General features: G+C 39.0%; 2 protein-coding genes and 1 non-coding gene across 3 annotated transcripts in view; 2 read left to right on the top strand and 1 right to left on the bottom strand.

Moving 5' to 3' along the window:
• Siae (sialic acid acetylesterase) overlaps positions 1-706 on the bottom strand; it is a 36,712-nt gene extending 36,006 nt beyond the window's left edge. The window contains exon 1 of the mRNA XM_042674825.1: positions 596-706. Coding sequence (XP_042530759.1) covers positions 596-662 — 67 coding nt within the window. The 5' untranslated portion in view covers positions 663-706. The remainder of the gene's footprint in view (positions 1-595) is intronic.
• A 127-nt stretch (positions 707-833) lies between these two features.
• Spa17 (sperm autoantigenic protein 17) lies at positions 834-12,613 on the top strand. Its single transcript, XM_042674911.1, has 5 exons — positions 834-953; positions 2,025-2,205; positions 5,799-5,869; positions 8,860-8,946; positions 12,357-12,613. Exons 2-5 carry the CDS (start codon positions 2,052-2,054, stop codon positions 12,498-12,500), a joined length of 456 nt encoding a protein of 151 aa, XP_042530845.1. The 5' UTR covers positions 834-953; positions 2,025-2,051; the 3' UTR covers positions 12,501-12,613.
• Positions 12,614-12,866: 253 nt separating this feature from the next.
• LOC122104232 lies at positions 12,867-12,997 on the top strand. Its single transcript, XR_006146897.1, has one exon. It is a non-coding gene; the product is annotated as a small nucleolar RNA SNORA51 (small nucleolar RNA).
• Positions 12,998-14,490: the final 1,493 nt, after the last annotated feature.

The following is a 14,490-nucleotide window of genomic DNA, read 5'->3' as shown; positions in this document are numbered from 1 at the left end:
CTAGGGCATTCAAATGGTGTGCTCTGACCTGGCACAGGAGCCACTCTGAGGCGGTCCCCTCCCCAAGGCCACGCAACATTATCCCACCACCAATGTCTGTTCAGCTGCAGCAGCAATCAAAGCTGAGCCTCCACTTATTCCGAGCTAATGAGGGGGCTGTATTCCTTCGCCCTAATAACCACTTAGACGAGTAAAACTTAATTCCCTCAAGGAACGGATCCCGATGCGCACGGGCACCGCTGAGGGGGCAGACGCTGAAATGTTTGGGATGACTCAGTCACCTGTTTCCAAATATTACCTAACTAGTTTCGCCCCCTTTCCCTGGGAGCTTCAGCTTCATACCCCGAAGGCCTCCGTCTGGGCACATTTAGCTTCCCACCCCCGACTCCCAACATCCCCACAAAGCTGCAAGTGAAGGACGGGGACGCGGGAGTGCAGGAAGAGGGGTGGGCCCAGCAAACACCTGCACTACAGGCCCGGGTCAAAGGCGACCGCTCCTGACCCCGGGTGGGGTCAGAGCTGCAAAGAGGACACGGCTCCACCGAAACGGCGGCGCGTGTGAGGGGCCGGGGTCCGGCCGAGCCAGGCCGCTCACCTGAATGTATGCCGACCCACAGCAGTAATGGCAGCACCAGCCCCAAAGCAAAGCCCGGGGCCAACATGCCGGCGGAAGACTTCGTCACCCACCCCGCCGTCCTCCAGCCAGCACCTCGGCGGGGGGCGGGACGGGGCGGGGCTAGGGCGGAGCCGGGGCGGGGCCCACAAGACAGGCCACACCCTCTCCAGGCCCTTCAGTCCTCGAAACCATCCGCCGCCGCCGCCAAGCCCGGCGGCGACTCTCTCCTTCTCGGCCGCCGTAGTTTGTGTTTTTTTTTTTTTTTAAACGGTTACCCAGCAACGAGAAAAAACAGGCGGAACCATCCCATCGGCACTACCTCAGAGAGAAAGGCGAGGTGAGGCGGTTTTTCCCCACCCCCAAACTTCCTCTCCCACCGCCGAGCCTCGCCTTTTCTGGCCGCTTCACCTGCTCTCGGCCTCCCCGACAGCCCTGGGCAGCCTGGAGCCGAGTGGGAACCCGGGCCGCTGGAGCCCCTCGGGTCCTGGACGTCCGGCCCACGGTTTGACTCATGTCCGCACCCCCTCCCGCCTCCCGCCCCCCAGCTCGGTTCAGGGTCTCCCCAGTGCTTTTCACAACCCGGGAATGAGTCAATGCCTCATCTCCCGTCTCTTCAAAGAAAAGATGGGGGGGGGGACCAGCCCCGCCACACAGATTAGGCCTCGTGGAAACAGCCCCCTCCTCCAACCCGGACCCCCCACCCGGCCTCCTCCTTTATTCCCGCATTGACGCGCTCACAAACAGGCCGCTCCCAGAAGAGGCTTTTTACCCAGGAGCCCAGCCCGCTTGTATTCCACCGTGGAAGGAGGAAGCCTGGCAAAGCAAAAACCCGAAAAATACTAACAATCCTCCAATCCTCTAAGGACTTTTTAAAACCATCACACCCATCCCCTCCTCTACCCCCTTCCAGAGTTCAGAGGTACTTTTAGAGCCATTACAGGTCGTGTTTCCAAAGTGGCAGTTGAAGACAGGGTGAAACTTCAACGAGTCAGACTGATTTCGAGAACTGAGGACTCGTTTTTCATTGTCGTTGGACCTTTAACAGAGCCTTAGCGATTGGCAATGAATTCAGTTAAGCTAGCTTTTCAAAAGTTCTGCCTAAATCGTCATGGGATAAACTACCTCACCTTTTAAGAACAGTAAGACAGAAGGACAGAAAGAAAAAGTACTTAGGGTCATAGTGGAAAGTTTTGGTTTGTGAACTTTCTTTCATTGATTTGACCAATCGAATTTGTAATCTAATTCATGATGGATAATTCAAATTTCACTGGAAGAAGTGAGTGCACTGGAGTGGTGTGAATGAAAAAAAAAAGTTGAAGCCCAGAAGGTTGGGGTATGCCAAATAAATTGACATAATTGTGATTATATTAAAATCAATTATAAAGTCAGTACTTTTTGATGACTCTAGGTACCATAAGCAATTCTTCCTAAGGAGATGTCGATTCCATTCTCCAACACCCACTACCGAATTCCACAAGGATTTGGGAATCTTCTTGAAGGGCTGACCCGAGAGATTCTGAGGGAGCAACCTGAAAATATACCAGCTTTTGCAGCAGCATATTTTGAGAACCTTCTAGAGAAAAGAGAGAGTAAGCTTTAAAAAAAAAAAAAAGAAATAGCCATTGTCTAAGAGTATTTGATTATGATAATAAAATTGACCGACCATCTTCATTTTACAGAAAGTCTTTATTAAGCAGGTAGCTTGCTATGTGAAATGATGTGTGCTTTTTGGATGCCTTCAAGTAGTTTTACATTATTTGAGATTGCCAGTTAATTCCTCAGACTTCTTCATGGATACAGAATGGAACTTCAAAAGATGGTACAGTATAAACTTTCACTTCCCAACAGCTTGTTCTAATCATCCCCAATAGTTGATAGTCTGTTCTTCCTCAGAAGATAATTTTCAGCTTTCTATAAATTTTGATTCTTCTGATTTGAAAGTATTATAAGTGTTATAAAAATAATTCACTCCTTAGATTAAATAAATTAGAATTCACTAGAGTATATGAAACTTGTTCTTCAATAAAGACAAACTGCTTTGAAAAATGAACTGCCAAACTTGGAGGAGGTAATTTGTATTCTTTATACTCTCAAAAATCCCAGCCTCTACAAAAATTTAAAATACATGCTAATAGTAACTCTGATTGAAAGTTAAAGTTCCTTTATTTCCTTAAAATCTCTTATCAAATCAGACCTCCTCAAGTGGTCAAAAGAAGATTATTACTGGGCACCCGTGGCTCATGCCTGTAATCCTAGCTACTCAGGAGGCTGAGATCTAAGGATCACAATTCAAAGCCAGCCCTGGCAGGAAAGTCCATAAGACTTTTATTTCCAATAAACTACCAGAAACCGGAAGTGGCACTGTGCCTCAGGTGGTAGAGCCTAGAGCTGAAGAGCTAAGGAACAGCATATAGGTCCAGTGTTCAAGCCCCACGACTGACCAAAAAAAAAGGATTATTAGAGCTATAAATTTATATTAAAACCTACTCTTGGGTTAGGAATATAGCTCAGCGGTAAAACATAAATTAAGCATATGCAAGGCCTAGGTTCAATTCCCCAGTGCCTCAAAATAAATAACCTCCTCTTGAAAGAACAACCATTATGTATAAAATATTATTATTGATTATAGAATGTCAGTAGAGGGGTAAATGTGAATAGGAGGAGCAAAAAGCAAACAGACTTTACATTGTAAATCACTTTACAGAGGGAAGATCTAGCAAAGGGCTTGAATTTAAAAACAGCTCTCATAGCACACAGGTACCGCTCCACCCATTGCCTTTGCTCTGCCCTACAGAACTCAGTTCCTACCCATTTCCTGTTGCTGGTCTTTTCCATATCCAGTCAGGGTGAATATAGATGCACAATCTGAAGCTTTTCTACTGAAAACAGTTGGTAAATTATATTTAAGGGAAGAGAAATCCTTTGGGAAAAGAGATGAACTACCATGAGCATTAATTTTGTTATTATAACATTAATTTTACAAGTTCATGCAGTAAAAAAATTTTAGTCATTTGTTTAATTTTAGAACTCAGGAACATACTATTACAAAAACATTTGAGTCATTGTTACCGGATCACAGTAATAAAAGCAATTGATGATTCAGATTAATGGTCTCAGGATACTAGCTCTTCACTGATAAAAAAGGGGTAAACCATCTGAAACAGTTTTAAACACCACATCCACTTCTACTCATGTCAACCAAAGGTGAATTATCAAACTAATAGAAACATCAAATTTTAGTCTCTCCAAAAAGGCAAAAGCAATCATTACAGACTAATAGCCTAGCCTCCCACACAATGTAATAACTCACTTCCCATCATTCTTCATAAGTAATTTTATTTTATATGGTGCTAAAGATCAAACCAGGACCTTGTACATGGTAGCTCCACCTATGAGCCCATTCTATAAGTTATTATTGGCCTTAAGTTTTGGGAACAGGAGATATGTTAGTATATAATATAAATGGTATCTCAAAGTGCTAGGGGAAAAGTGGATTTCGTATAAAATACTGAGATAAAGATGAGGAAACAAAACAATTCTATATGTTACACACCCTCTCCCTTTCACCCTCTCCATCTCCCTTTCTTTCTCTCCTTTCTCTCCCTCTCCTTCTCCCTTTTCCTTTCTCACACTTGGAAATGAAGCAAATGTCTCCCTCCACATACGCTCCTACCATATTGTACTCTGAAACTACAGACCCCAAAACCAGGGCCAATTGGTCTTGGACTAAAACCTCCAAAACTATGAGCTAAATAAGGATTTCTCTTTTTAACTTGATTCCTCAAATATATGGTTTAGTAATAGTGGATTAACCTGAGGTTTATTCCAGAATTGTTTTTATGTATTATGGACAAAAACAAGTAACTACCTGTGTTAGCAGGAATAAGATTTTTAGTTTAAGGAAAAATAGCATACAGTTATAAAAATGGAAGAGGTTAATAAAATCCTATAAGCCTAAATTGGAATTGAAAAATGTCTGTGCAACCTCTTGATATGTTTTCTCTTAAAAGAAAATACATTTCAGGACTGGGGATGTAGCTCAGTGGTAGACTGTTTGCCTAACATATATAAGGCCCTTTGGGTTTGCGCTCCAGAACTGGAAAAAAAAAAGATACCTTCAAAAACCTCAAAATTATAACTAACACAATATTGTTGAGCATCTCTGAATACCCAGAACCATGGGTCTAATCTGAATCAACAAAAAGACTTAGAAATAGGGTCTGGGAAGGTGGCTCAGTGGTAGAGTGCTTGCTTTGCATGTATGAGGCCCTGGGTTCCATTCCTCAGCATCACATAAGCAGAATAAGCCAGAAGTGATGCTGAGGCTCAAGTGGTAGAACGCTGGCCTTGAGCTGAAGAGTTGAGGACAGCACCCAAGCCCAGACTTCAGGCCCCATGACCAAAAAAAAAAAAAAAAAAAGACTAAGAAATAGACAATGGAAGAAATTGGAGAGTTGACAGAACAGTATTAAGGAATTATATTTTTAGGTATAATTATGGTGTCATGCTTACATTTAAAGAGTCCATATTTTAGAGGTACATACTGAAAGATATATTTGTAGATAAAATAACAGGATTCCTGAAAGGCTAGCCTGAAAATAATCAGAAATGGTGGGAAAGTAATCTGAAGAGTTGCTAATTATATAATCTAAATAATATGCATAAGTTTATTTTACTATTTCTACTTTAGGTTAGAAATTTCTTTTTTATTAGCATATGTTATACAAAGGGATTTCAGTATGCTATTTCCATGCATTTCATGCTTGAAATTTGTCATAAATGAAAAGTTACAGAAAAATTCTGCTTAAATGTAAATACTTCTTCCTGCCAACTGTCTATTTAATGTGCCTCCTTCCCAAAACTCCTGACTATTTAACATTGACTTTATACACTTTCCTGTGTTTGCTAGTATATGTATGAAAGTGTCAATGTTTATTTTTCAGTATTGACATTTGTTCTTTCTCACATTTTGTTATGAATTTTATAAAGGCAAAATACATTTCTAGTGCTTTTATAATATCACTAATGATTCCTGCTTTTGTCTGCTCTGTATAATTGACAGTCAGATTTTCAACTGTCAGTTAAGAACCCATGATTTGAAAAGAGGAACTTTTTTGTGTTATTCTTATAGATTGATTTTAGTGAACTCTAAGTCTGAAATTATTATATTTTTATTATCTAGAAACCAACTTTGATCCAGCAGAATGGGGGGCTAAGTTAGACGACCGCTTCTATAACAACCATGCATTCAAGGTATAGTCCTGTGAAGCTAGTGAATTTAGCTTTTTATTTTCCTGTGTACCAGAGATTACTAGGATCTGTCTAGAATTGTGAGGAATGCATGAGGCATTAACAATAACTTATTAAAACTTTTTTATTGTGCTTTTTCCAATGAGAAATTACTTTCCCAAGTATCTGAATTGAGTACCGATATTTTGCTTAAATTTAACTGATTAACAAGATACTTAAAAGTTATAGAACAATTACTGCATCTTTTATTCACATTTTTAGCACCACAATGTTTAGCAAGAACAAGTTCTAAACAACTTCTGAGTTAATGAATGATATATCATCAAACACTTAGTCCAATTATTTGATCATGTGCTACAGAAGACAAATTAGAATGAAAGATTTATATAATCTTCTCTATAAAACTAATCTGTTCAGAAAAGACAGAACTTATTTTTCTCATTTAGGAGTATTTTCAAAGAAAGCAAGATTCCTCAAAAAAATTCAAACCTTAAATTGAAGGTACCTGTTATTACATGTGTGAGACGTCAGTGTCTTTCCTTAGTAGCCATACAGACCTTAGGAGAGTTGAGAAAGTTCAAGACATTCTCTCTATGTTCTGTTGTTCAGATGAGAAAGACTGATTAAGCACAGTTATGTAGGACCAGCATCATTGGTATCAACTGGGAACTTGATGGAAATTAAAGTCTCAGGCTCCACTCTAGGTCTACAAATTAGAAGTTATGTTTTGATCAGATCCACAAAGTAATTTATAGGTATATTAAAATTGGATTTCATGGGCTGGGAAGGTGGCTCAGTGGTAGAGCACTTGCCTTGCATACATGAGGCCCTGGGTTCAATTCCTTAGCACCACATAAGCAGAAAAAGCCAGAAGTGGTGATGTGGCTCAAGTGGTAGAGCTCTAGCCTTGAGTTGAAGAACTGAGGGGCAGCTCTCAGGCCCAGAGTTCAGGCTCCATGACTGACAAAAAAGAAAAATTGAGATCATTAGCCAGGCTTGTTGATGTTCCTCTGTAGTCCCAGCTACTCAAGAAGCTGAGGCAGGAGAGTTGAGCTCAGAGATTGAGGTCCAGAGCAACATAGTGAGACCCATCTAAAAATAATAATAATAACAATAGTAATAATTGTATAACACTATTGACATTTTGGTTGTATTAAATTATTTATTTTTAGACAACTGAAACAATTCTGTTATTAATAACACACCAACAGATAGTAGAATTAAGAGAAATGAACTCAAAATTCAGGTTTTGATGTTCTCCCGTACATTTGGAGAATATCCTGTAGAAGTAGCTGGCACTTAGTTCATGAGTTCAAAAGTGAAGTTGCAACCATTTATGCCTGTGTATATGGAAGTATTTTATTTCTATTTTAACTAATTTCTGTATTAATGTTTTATATATATTCATGTTTTATGGAAATCAAGAGGATAATGTTGAAAAGTTCTATGTCCCTGTGTCACACAGCAATTTCAGAGTCTCTTTTTCTTTTCAATTCTAAAATCTTTTTCAATTTACTTTTATGTCCTTAAATTTCCATTCTGTGAGTTTTAGAAGCTCTTCTTCTAAAAATGGTGAATTAGCATTGCCTCTATTTTAGAGGAAGATTTGAATAGCCATGTCAAAATTGACCAAGCTGCCAGGTGCCAGTGTCTCATGGCTAATCCATTAATTGGGAGGCTTAAAATAGGAAAACCACACTGGGTGCTGGTGGCTCACACCTGTAATTCTAGCTACACAGGAGAGTAAGATCTGCATGATAGCTGTTCAAAGCCAGCCAGGGCAGGAAAGTCTGTAAAACGCTTCTCTCCAATTAACAACTCAGAAAAAGCCAGAAGTAGAGCTGGGCTCATGTGGTAGAGCATTAGCTTTGAAAAAAAGAATCTCAGGGCCAGCACCCAGGCCCTGAGTACAAACCGCAGGACTGGTGTCTAAATAAATAATAATAAAGAAGAGAATCACAAGCTGAGGCCAGCCAAGGCAGAAAAAAGTTGACAAGATCCTTCTCAACCCATAGCTAGACACAGTGGTGCACACCTGTTATCCCAGCAACTATATGGAGCCAAAAATAAGCAAATCCCAGGCCAAACGCATACCCAGGCAAGAAGCAAGATCCTTTAAAATAACTAGCAAGACATGGTACTAGATGTGTGGCTCAATGGTAGAGCCCCCTGCCTAACAAGTCTGAGCCAGAGTTCAAACCTCAGTACTGCTACACACACACACACACACAAAAAATTGACAGTTTATTTCTCTCTTTATACTTAAATCATTCCCTATAGCAAAACTGACTTCCTTGACTTAGTCTTTAATTAATGTATGCTAATTGTACAAAATGAATTTCATTGTGACATTTTCATACATGAATATATATAATGTATTTTGAACCTATCCACCCACCCCACCCCCATTTGCTTCTCTTACCTCCTTCCCCGATCTCCTTCCTTTTCCCTAATATTGACTTGGTTTCTAATCCATAAATTTAATCCATAATTTTAATCCATAAATTTCATTGGCCTCATATTGCAAAACACAATGGCATTTATTCCTGTTTTAAAAACCATTGACATCTCATTTTCATACTCTTTGCAGAATTTATTAGTTCATCTTACCAACTTTTACTGTGACACATTAGGCTTGCTAATTCATAGTAGTCGTTTGTTTTTAGTGCAATAGCAGAAGAGAGAATGTTGACTTCCGATATTTGTTTATAGTTTGAGTCCCTTGAGTTTCCTTCATTTATTTCCTTTTGTTCCAACATATTTTCTTTGTTAAAAGACATATATTTAATTTAATATATAGTAATTTAATAGAATTTATATATTTTATATATTTAATTTAATATAGGGGAATTGTATATATAATTAAATAAAATTAATATAATTCCCCCTTCTTCTCCATCAGTTATTTTCCATTTACCCAAAGAAGTTTGATCTGGAACAAAACATTATCTACTGAAAAACATTTATCTGTTTGGCCTGTCCTCTTTTACTAGGACCAAGAACAACCTGTGAAATGTGACCTTGTCCAGGAAATGTCCTCAACATCCGAGAAAAAGGAAGATGAAAGGGCTACCGCCTTAGTATGTAATTTTTTCTATATATTTTTTGTATTCCTACAAAGAATATCATTACTCAGTTTAAAATTGTACTCCAAATATGAATCAACCTATTATCTATATTTTTATTTATTTATTTATTTTTGGTCGATCGAGGGGCCTGAACTCTGGGCCTGGGCACTGTCCCTCAGCTCTTCAGCTCAAGGCTAGTGCTCTACCACTTGAGCCACAGCGCCACTTCTGGTTTTTTCTGCTTATGTGGTGCTGAGGAATCAAACCCAGGGTTTCATGTATGCAAGGCAAGCACTCTACCACTGAGCCACCTTCAGCCCATATTTTTAAAGTTGCAATTTTGCTTTCTTTATAGTTAATATCAGTGATAAACATAGATCACTTTCAACCATACCTCTTATAAAGAAAAATTCATTCTTCCATTAAAAATAAAATCTTATTTTTCAAGATTGTCAATGGACAGAAAAATCTTCCCATTAGGAAATGCAGACAGAACAACTTGTAGTCTTATATTTCAGATTCACCTTCCACTTTGGGAATTTTTCACTAATGGTTGCTCATCAACACTACACAATAGAAAGGTTCAAAGAAAAGAAAAATAAAAGCTGAAAAGAATTATAAGTAGCCAACTAAAATGACATCATACAGTGTGGTTTACTTATACAAGTGGGCCCTCTACAAAAACACCCTCCTCCATTGTTAATCTACATCCTAGCCATCAAGATATGGGAAGTCGACATTGCTACCTATCTGTATTATAATGGCATTATAATTTAGTGTAGTGTGCAAACAGCAGCACTCAGGAGATAACTGTGCACATCTCTACCAATTCCATATTCAGTAATATTATTATATTTTTTTGTGACACTGAGATTTGATCTCAGGTCCCATGCTTGCTAGATAGGCACTCAACCATTTGACTCATACCCCCAGGCCTCTTTTTTTTTTTTTTGCTTTAGTTTATGGATTGAATCTTAGATTTTTGGCTGGGGATTTTTTTTTTTTTTTAGATTTTTGCCTCAAACTTCTATCCTCTCAGTCTCCATTTACCAAGTAGCTGAGGCACTATTTTAATAGATTGAAGTCAGCCATTGTGAGAATATTAAAACAATGTGAACACTACACATCAGAACCTGTTTCTTTCTAGAGGACCAGTTGTTAAATATTTACCAACGCCACTGCCAATGTTCTTCATAGTTCAGACTCAGAGAACCAGGTCTGATGAGAAAGTATCAAAAGCCAGGTTTTACCTGGCGCCGGTGGCTCATGCCTGTAATCCTAGCTACTCGGGAGGCTGAGATCTGAGTATCACAATTCAAAGCCAGCCCTGGCAGGAAAGTCCATGAGATACTTTCTCCAATTAACCACCAGAAAACAGGAAGTAATGCTGTGGCTCAAGTGGTAGACCACTCACCTTGAGCTAAAGAGCTCAGGGACAATGCCCAGGCCCAAAGTTCAAGCCCTGTACCAACAACAACCACCAAAAAAAAAAGGGCCAGGTTTCTCAGTCCTTTTCATATCCTAATATTCCAATTAATTACCCAATAGTTGACACCTAAGATCGTCATATCCCTTGAAAAATACCTTACCTCACACCCATCAAAGCATAGATTTTTCCCTGTAATATGTGCAAGTTATCCCAAAATTTTATCAATCCAACCCAATAAGCCTGATACTAACATAATATATGAGAAGTCAGGGATAAGGAAAGGAAGTACCATTTTCTTATCTCTTTCATAGGTGCCCTTATACAAGTTTTTATGAGAGTTGAGGTTACAGTCTCATTGATTTCCAGTTTGAGAGTAACTTATTTGCCCATTTGATACATCATTTTTTATAACACACTTCTATAACACACTGTTTACACTTAAAGATTCAAGAACATAATTTCCCCTAATTTATTTGTAATGAGTGTGGGGGAGAAATTGAACAATCCATTGGGTCCGTTATAAAGAAACTAAGTGAATAAATCAAAGTACATCAGTACAGCTCAATATGATGATGTCTTTAAAATAATAAGACATTAAAATAATAACATAGAAAAGCAAATCAAGCCCCAGCATTGGTAGCTCATGCCTATAATCCTAACTATTCAGGAGGCTGAGATTTGAGGTCTGTGGTTCAAAGCCAGCCATGGTGGGAAAATCTATGAAACTCTTATCTCCAATGAACCACCAGAAAACTGCAAGTGGCACTCAAAGTGGTAGAGCACTAGCTTTGACCAAAAGACCAATTCATAAACAGTGCCCAGACCCCCACTTCAAGCCCTACAATCAACCAAGAGAGAGACAGAGGTGAGAGAGAGAGAGAGAGAGGAGAAGAGAGAGGGGGAGAGAGACAGAGACAGACAGAGAGAGAAAACAAAGATACAGCACTGGGAAGGTGGCTCAGTGGTAGAGTGCTTGCCTTGCATGCATGAGCTCTGGGTTTGATTCCTCAGCACCACATAAGGTTTAAATGTGACATTTTCACACACACACACACATATATAATGTATCCTGAATGTGAACTCATTTTTAAAATAAAAATGCATATATATTGTTTTATGAATGTATTTTGCATGTAGAGAAATTTTGGAAGGATATATATATATATATATATATATATATATATATATATATATATATATATATGCACATGCACATGCACACATAGATGCATCAAACACACTTAACCCATGATAATGGTTATCTCTTAGGAACAGGATTTGGGAAGGTGAAGAAAATCTTTAAACTTTTCATCACAAATTGTATTTGTTTTTTGTTGCATATTTATCATCTTTATAAAATATAAAAAGATATATTAAGTGTTGTGTGTGTGTATGTATGTGTGTTTTCAGTGTTAACCTCAGGATCCCTATGTTTTGCTGTCTGTAAATTATACCTTTTTAAAAGAATAAGATAGAGGAGGAAGAAAGATATGCCAAAAGTCAGTTAAATATGCCAAGGTCAGCCATGTTAAAATCTGACCTTACTGGGATAAACTAATTACTCTTTGTCACTCCACCCTTCAGTGTATGATTCTGGTTTTAGAAATCATTTAGAAACCAATAAGGGAACATTTTAACCCATCTTATATAATCATGATTATTTCAGAACAGCACATTTACTAATCTTTCAACATTTCTTACTGTGCTTCAAGTCTTGTTTTCCTCCTCAAAAATATTATTGCTCAGAAAACTGTTAAATAGGAATTTTTTGTACAAAAAAAAGAAGCTGATTTTTTTTATTGCAGAGACACATTAAACAGTACAAAACAAAATTTCTGTTGTTTGGCATTTGCTATTTGGTACATATACAAATATGTGAAATTCAGGAAGCAACAGATCTCAGTTACATCCCTAAGCTGATTAAATTTATTCATTTATTTTTGTGGCATAGAAAATATGAGCCGTTAAGTCTCTTTCTCTCCTTTTAATGAAGGCGTCTCCTGAGGAAGAAGAAGAAGAAAAAGAAAAAGAAGAGAATGCTGCTGTCAAAATCCAGTCAGTTTTCCGAGGACACAAGGCCAGAGAAGAGATGAAGAAAATGAAAGATAAACAGGAGAACGGAGAGGAGACCAAGTGAGGACTCTGGTCTTACCCTCAGAAAACATGAAAAAAAAAAAAAAACAATCCAAATTCATCAACCTTGTTGTGATTGTCGTTTTTTAATTCAGTCAGGGAGATTTGATGTTGTAACATTTACTGGTGTTATGAAAACTCTGTCATTAGCATTTATTAAATAATAAACCTGCCATTGAAACGTAACACTTGAAGATTTCCCTGAGATCATGAGGATTTTTTATACTTGTCCTAAATTTATATATAGATACCTTTTGATAATAGAGCTCGAGTATGAGTTTTCATTGATCTCAAAAGATATGTGGTCATTTCTATCTCATCTCTGAAAAACTGATTCACTGGTTCACTTTTACTGATAAAAGATATTATTGGCCTCCGGGTGCTTATCACAGGCTGTGTTCTTACACTGATTGTATAGAAAGAGGAGGCAGAGTAAACCTACCCCATATACACCTCAGCCCAGGTCTGTGCCTAGTCTGTATTGTGAATGGGGAGACAAAGGAAAAAAAAAAGATTTTATTGCCTTTCAAGGATAATCTGCTTAATGTTTTTACTAGTAGTATGAATGGAACTCAGAGCCTTGAGCATGCTAGGCAAGTGCTCTACCATTGCTACCACCTATTTTTAAATACCATGAATTAGAAGAACAATAAGGTTTTTAAGAATCTGCTTTTCATTGGTTTTCATTGACACATATGCATTCACTTATTGAAAATATCTTGAGGACCCTTCATGTGCTAGGACTTAATAATGAATATTCTTTCTTTCATTATTGTCTGGCTTGCCAAAATCAGACAAAAAGACTAATAGCATAATTGAAAAATACAAAAGCAATCATTATAGTTTCTCCTTCATCCAAAACTCCCAAGTCTCTTTGATACCAGTTTCACAAACTATGAGACCTTTTATCTTATTTTTTTCTTTTTTTCTTTTTCTTTTTTTTTTTGGGGGGGGGGGGTCCGGTCGTGGGGCCCAAACTCTGGGCCTGGGCGCTGTCCCTCAGCTCTTCAGATCCAGGCTAGCACTCTACCACTTGAGGCACAGCGCCACTTCCGGCTTTTTTCTTTTTGCTTATGTGGTGCTGAGGAATCGAACCCAGGGCCTCAGGCATGCAAGGCAAGCGCTCTACCACTGAGCCACCTTCCCAGCCCCTTATCTATTTTTTTCAATGAATCATCAAAACTCCAAGGGACTTATTTTTAAGAAGCTCCTCTCTCTCTCTCTCCTCTCTCTGTCTCTGTCCCTCTTTCTGTCCCTCTCTGTCCCTTTCTCTCTTTCTTTCTTTCCTCCTCTCTGTCCCTTTTTGTTTCTCTCCCCCCCCCCCCTCTTCTTCTCTTCCTCTCCCTCCCACTCTCCCTCCCACCACCCTTTCCTGGTCCTGGAATATGAACTCAGGCCTGGGTGCTGTCCCAAAGCTTTTTTGCTCAAGATGGCACTCTGCCACTTGAGCTACAATTCCACTTAAGACTTTTTGGTAGTTAATTGGAGAAGAGTCTTACAGACTTTCCTACCTGGGCCCTAATCCTCAGCTCTCAGCCTCCTGAATAACTAGGATTACAAGCATGAGCCACTGGCACCCAGCACAGTCTCTCCCTACCTGTGATTATCCAAGATGCTCAGAATTCACAAAGGAAACATATGGATTCATTTCCCTTCTTGATAAAAAAGAAAACAGTTTTAACCACTTAACTAGCATTACTGTGTTCTGCTCCAGTGATAAAGCCTAGTTCTGAAGTCTGAGGTGATACCCTAGCTCATCCTGATTCCAGCTGTCCCTGTTTTGGTTCTAGGATTTACCTCTTTTTCAGTCACAATTATCCAGCCATTGATCCCCAAAGTCCAGTAACAAGCTGGAGCGGCTCAGTCCTGCAGAGCTCAGACCAGACCCATATTACTCCATGATGAGTGTTGTCCTCTAAACACTTAGATCCTTAGGCTCAGACAGGTGCTTTCTGACACCTCATTGCCCTTCCTAGAACTTACAGTTGTCAAGC

Source organism: Dipodomys spectabilis, unplaced genomic scaffold (assembly GCF_019054845.1).
Source record: "Dipodomys spectabilis isolate Male_0828 unplaced genomic scaffold, ASM1905484v1 ptg000023l, whole genome shotgun sequence".
NCBI lineage: Eukaryota > Metazoa > Chordata > Mammalia > Rodentia > Heteromyidae > Dipodomys > Dipodomys spectabilis.
Note: the sequence above shows the minus strand (reverse complement) of the source record. Positions and strands in the feature narration are given on the sequence as shown.

Excerpts from the sequence above, each read along its gene's own strand:
- Spa17 (XM_042674911.1), top strand. The coding sequence starts at position 2,052 with ATGTCGATTCCATTCTCCAACACCCACTACCGAATTCCACAAGGATTT. Across the intron at positions 2,206-5,798 it reads CCTTCTAGAGAAAAGAGAGA|AAACCAACTTTGATCCAGCA; the intron begins GTAAGCTTTAAA and ends TTTATTATCTAG. Across the intron at positions 8,947-12,356 it reads ATGAAAGGGCTACCGCCTTA|GCGTCTCCTGAGGAAGAAGA; the intron begins GTATGTAATTTT and ends CTTTTAATGAAG.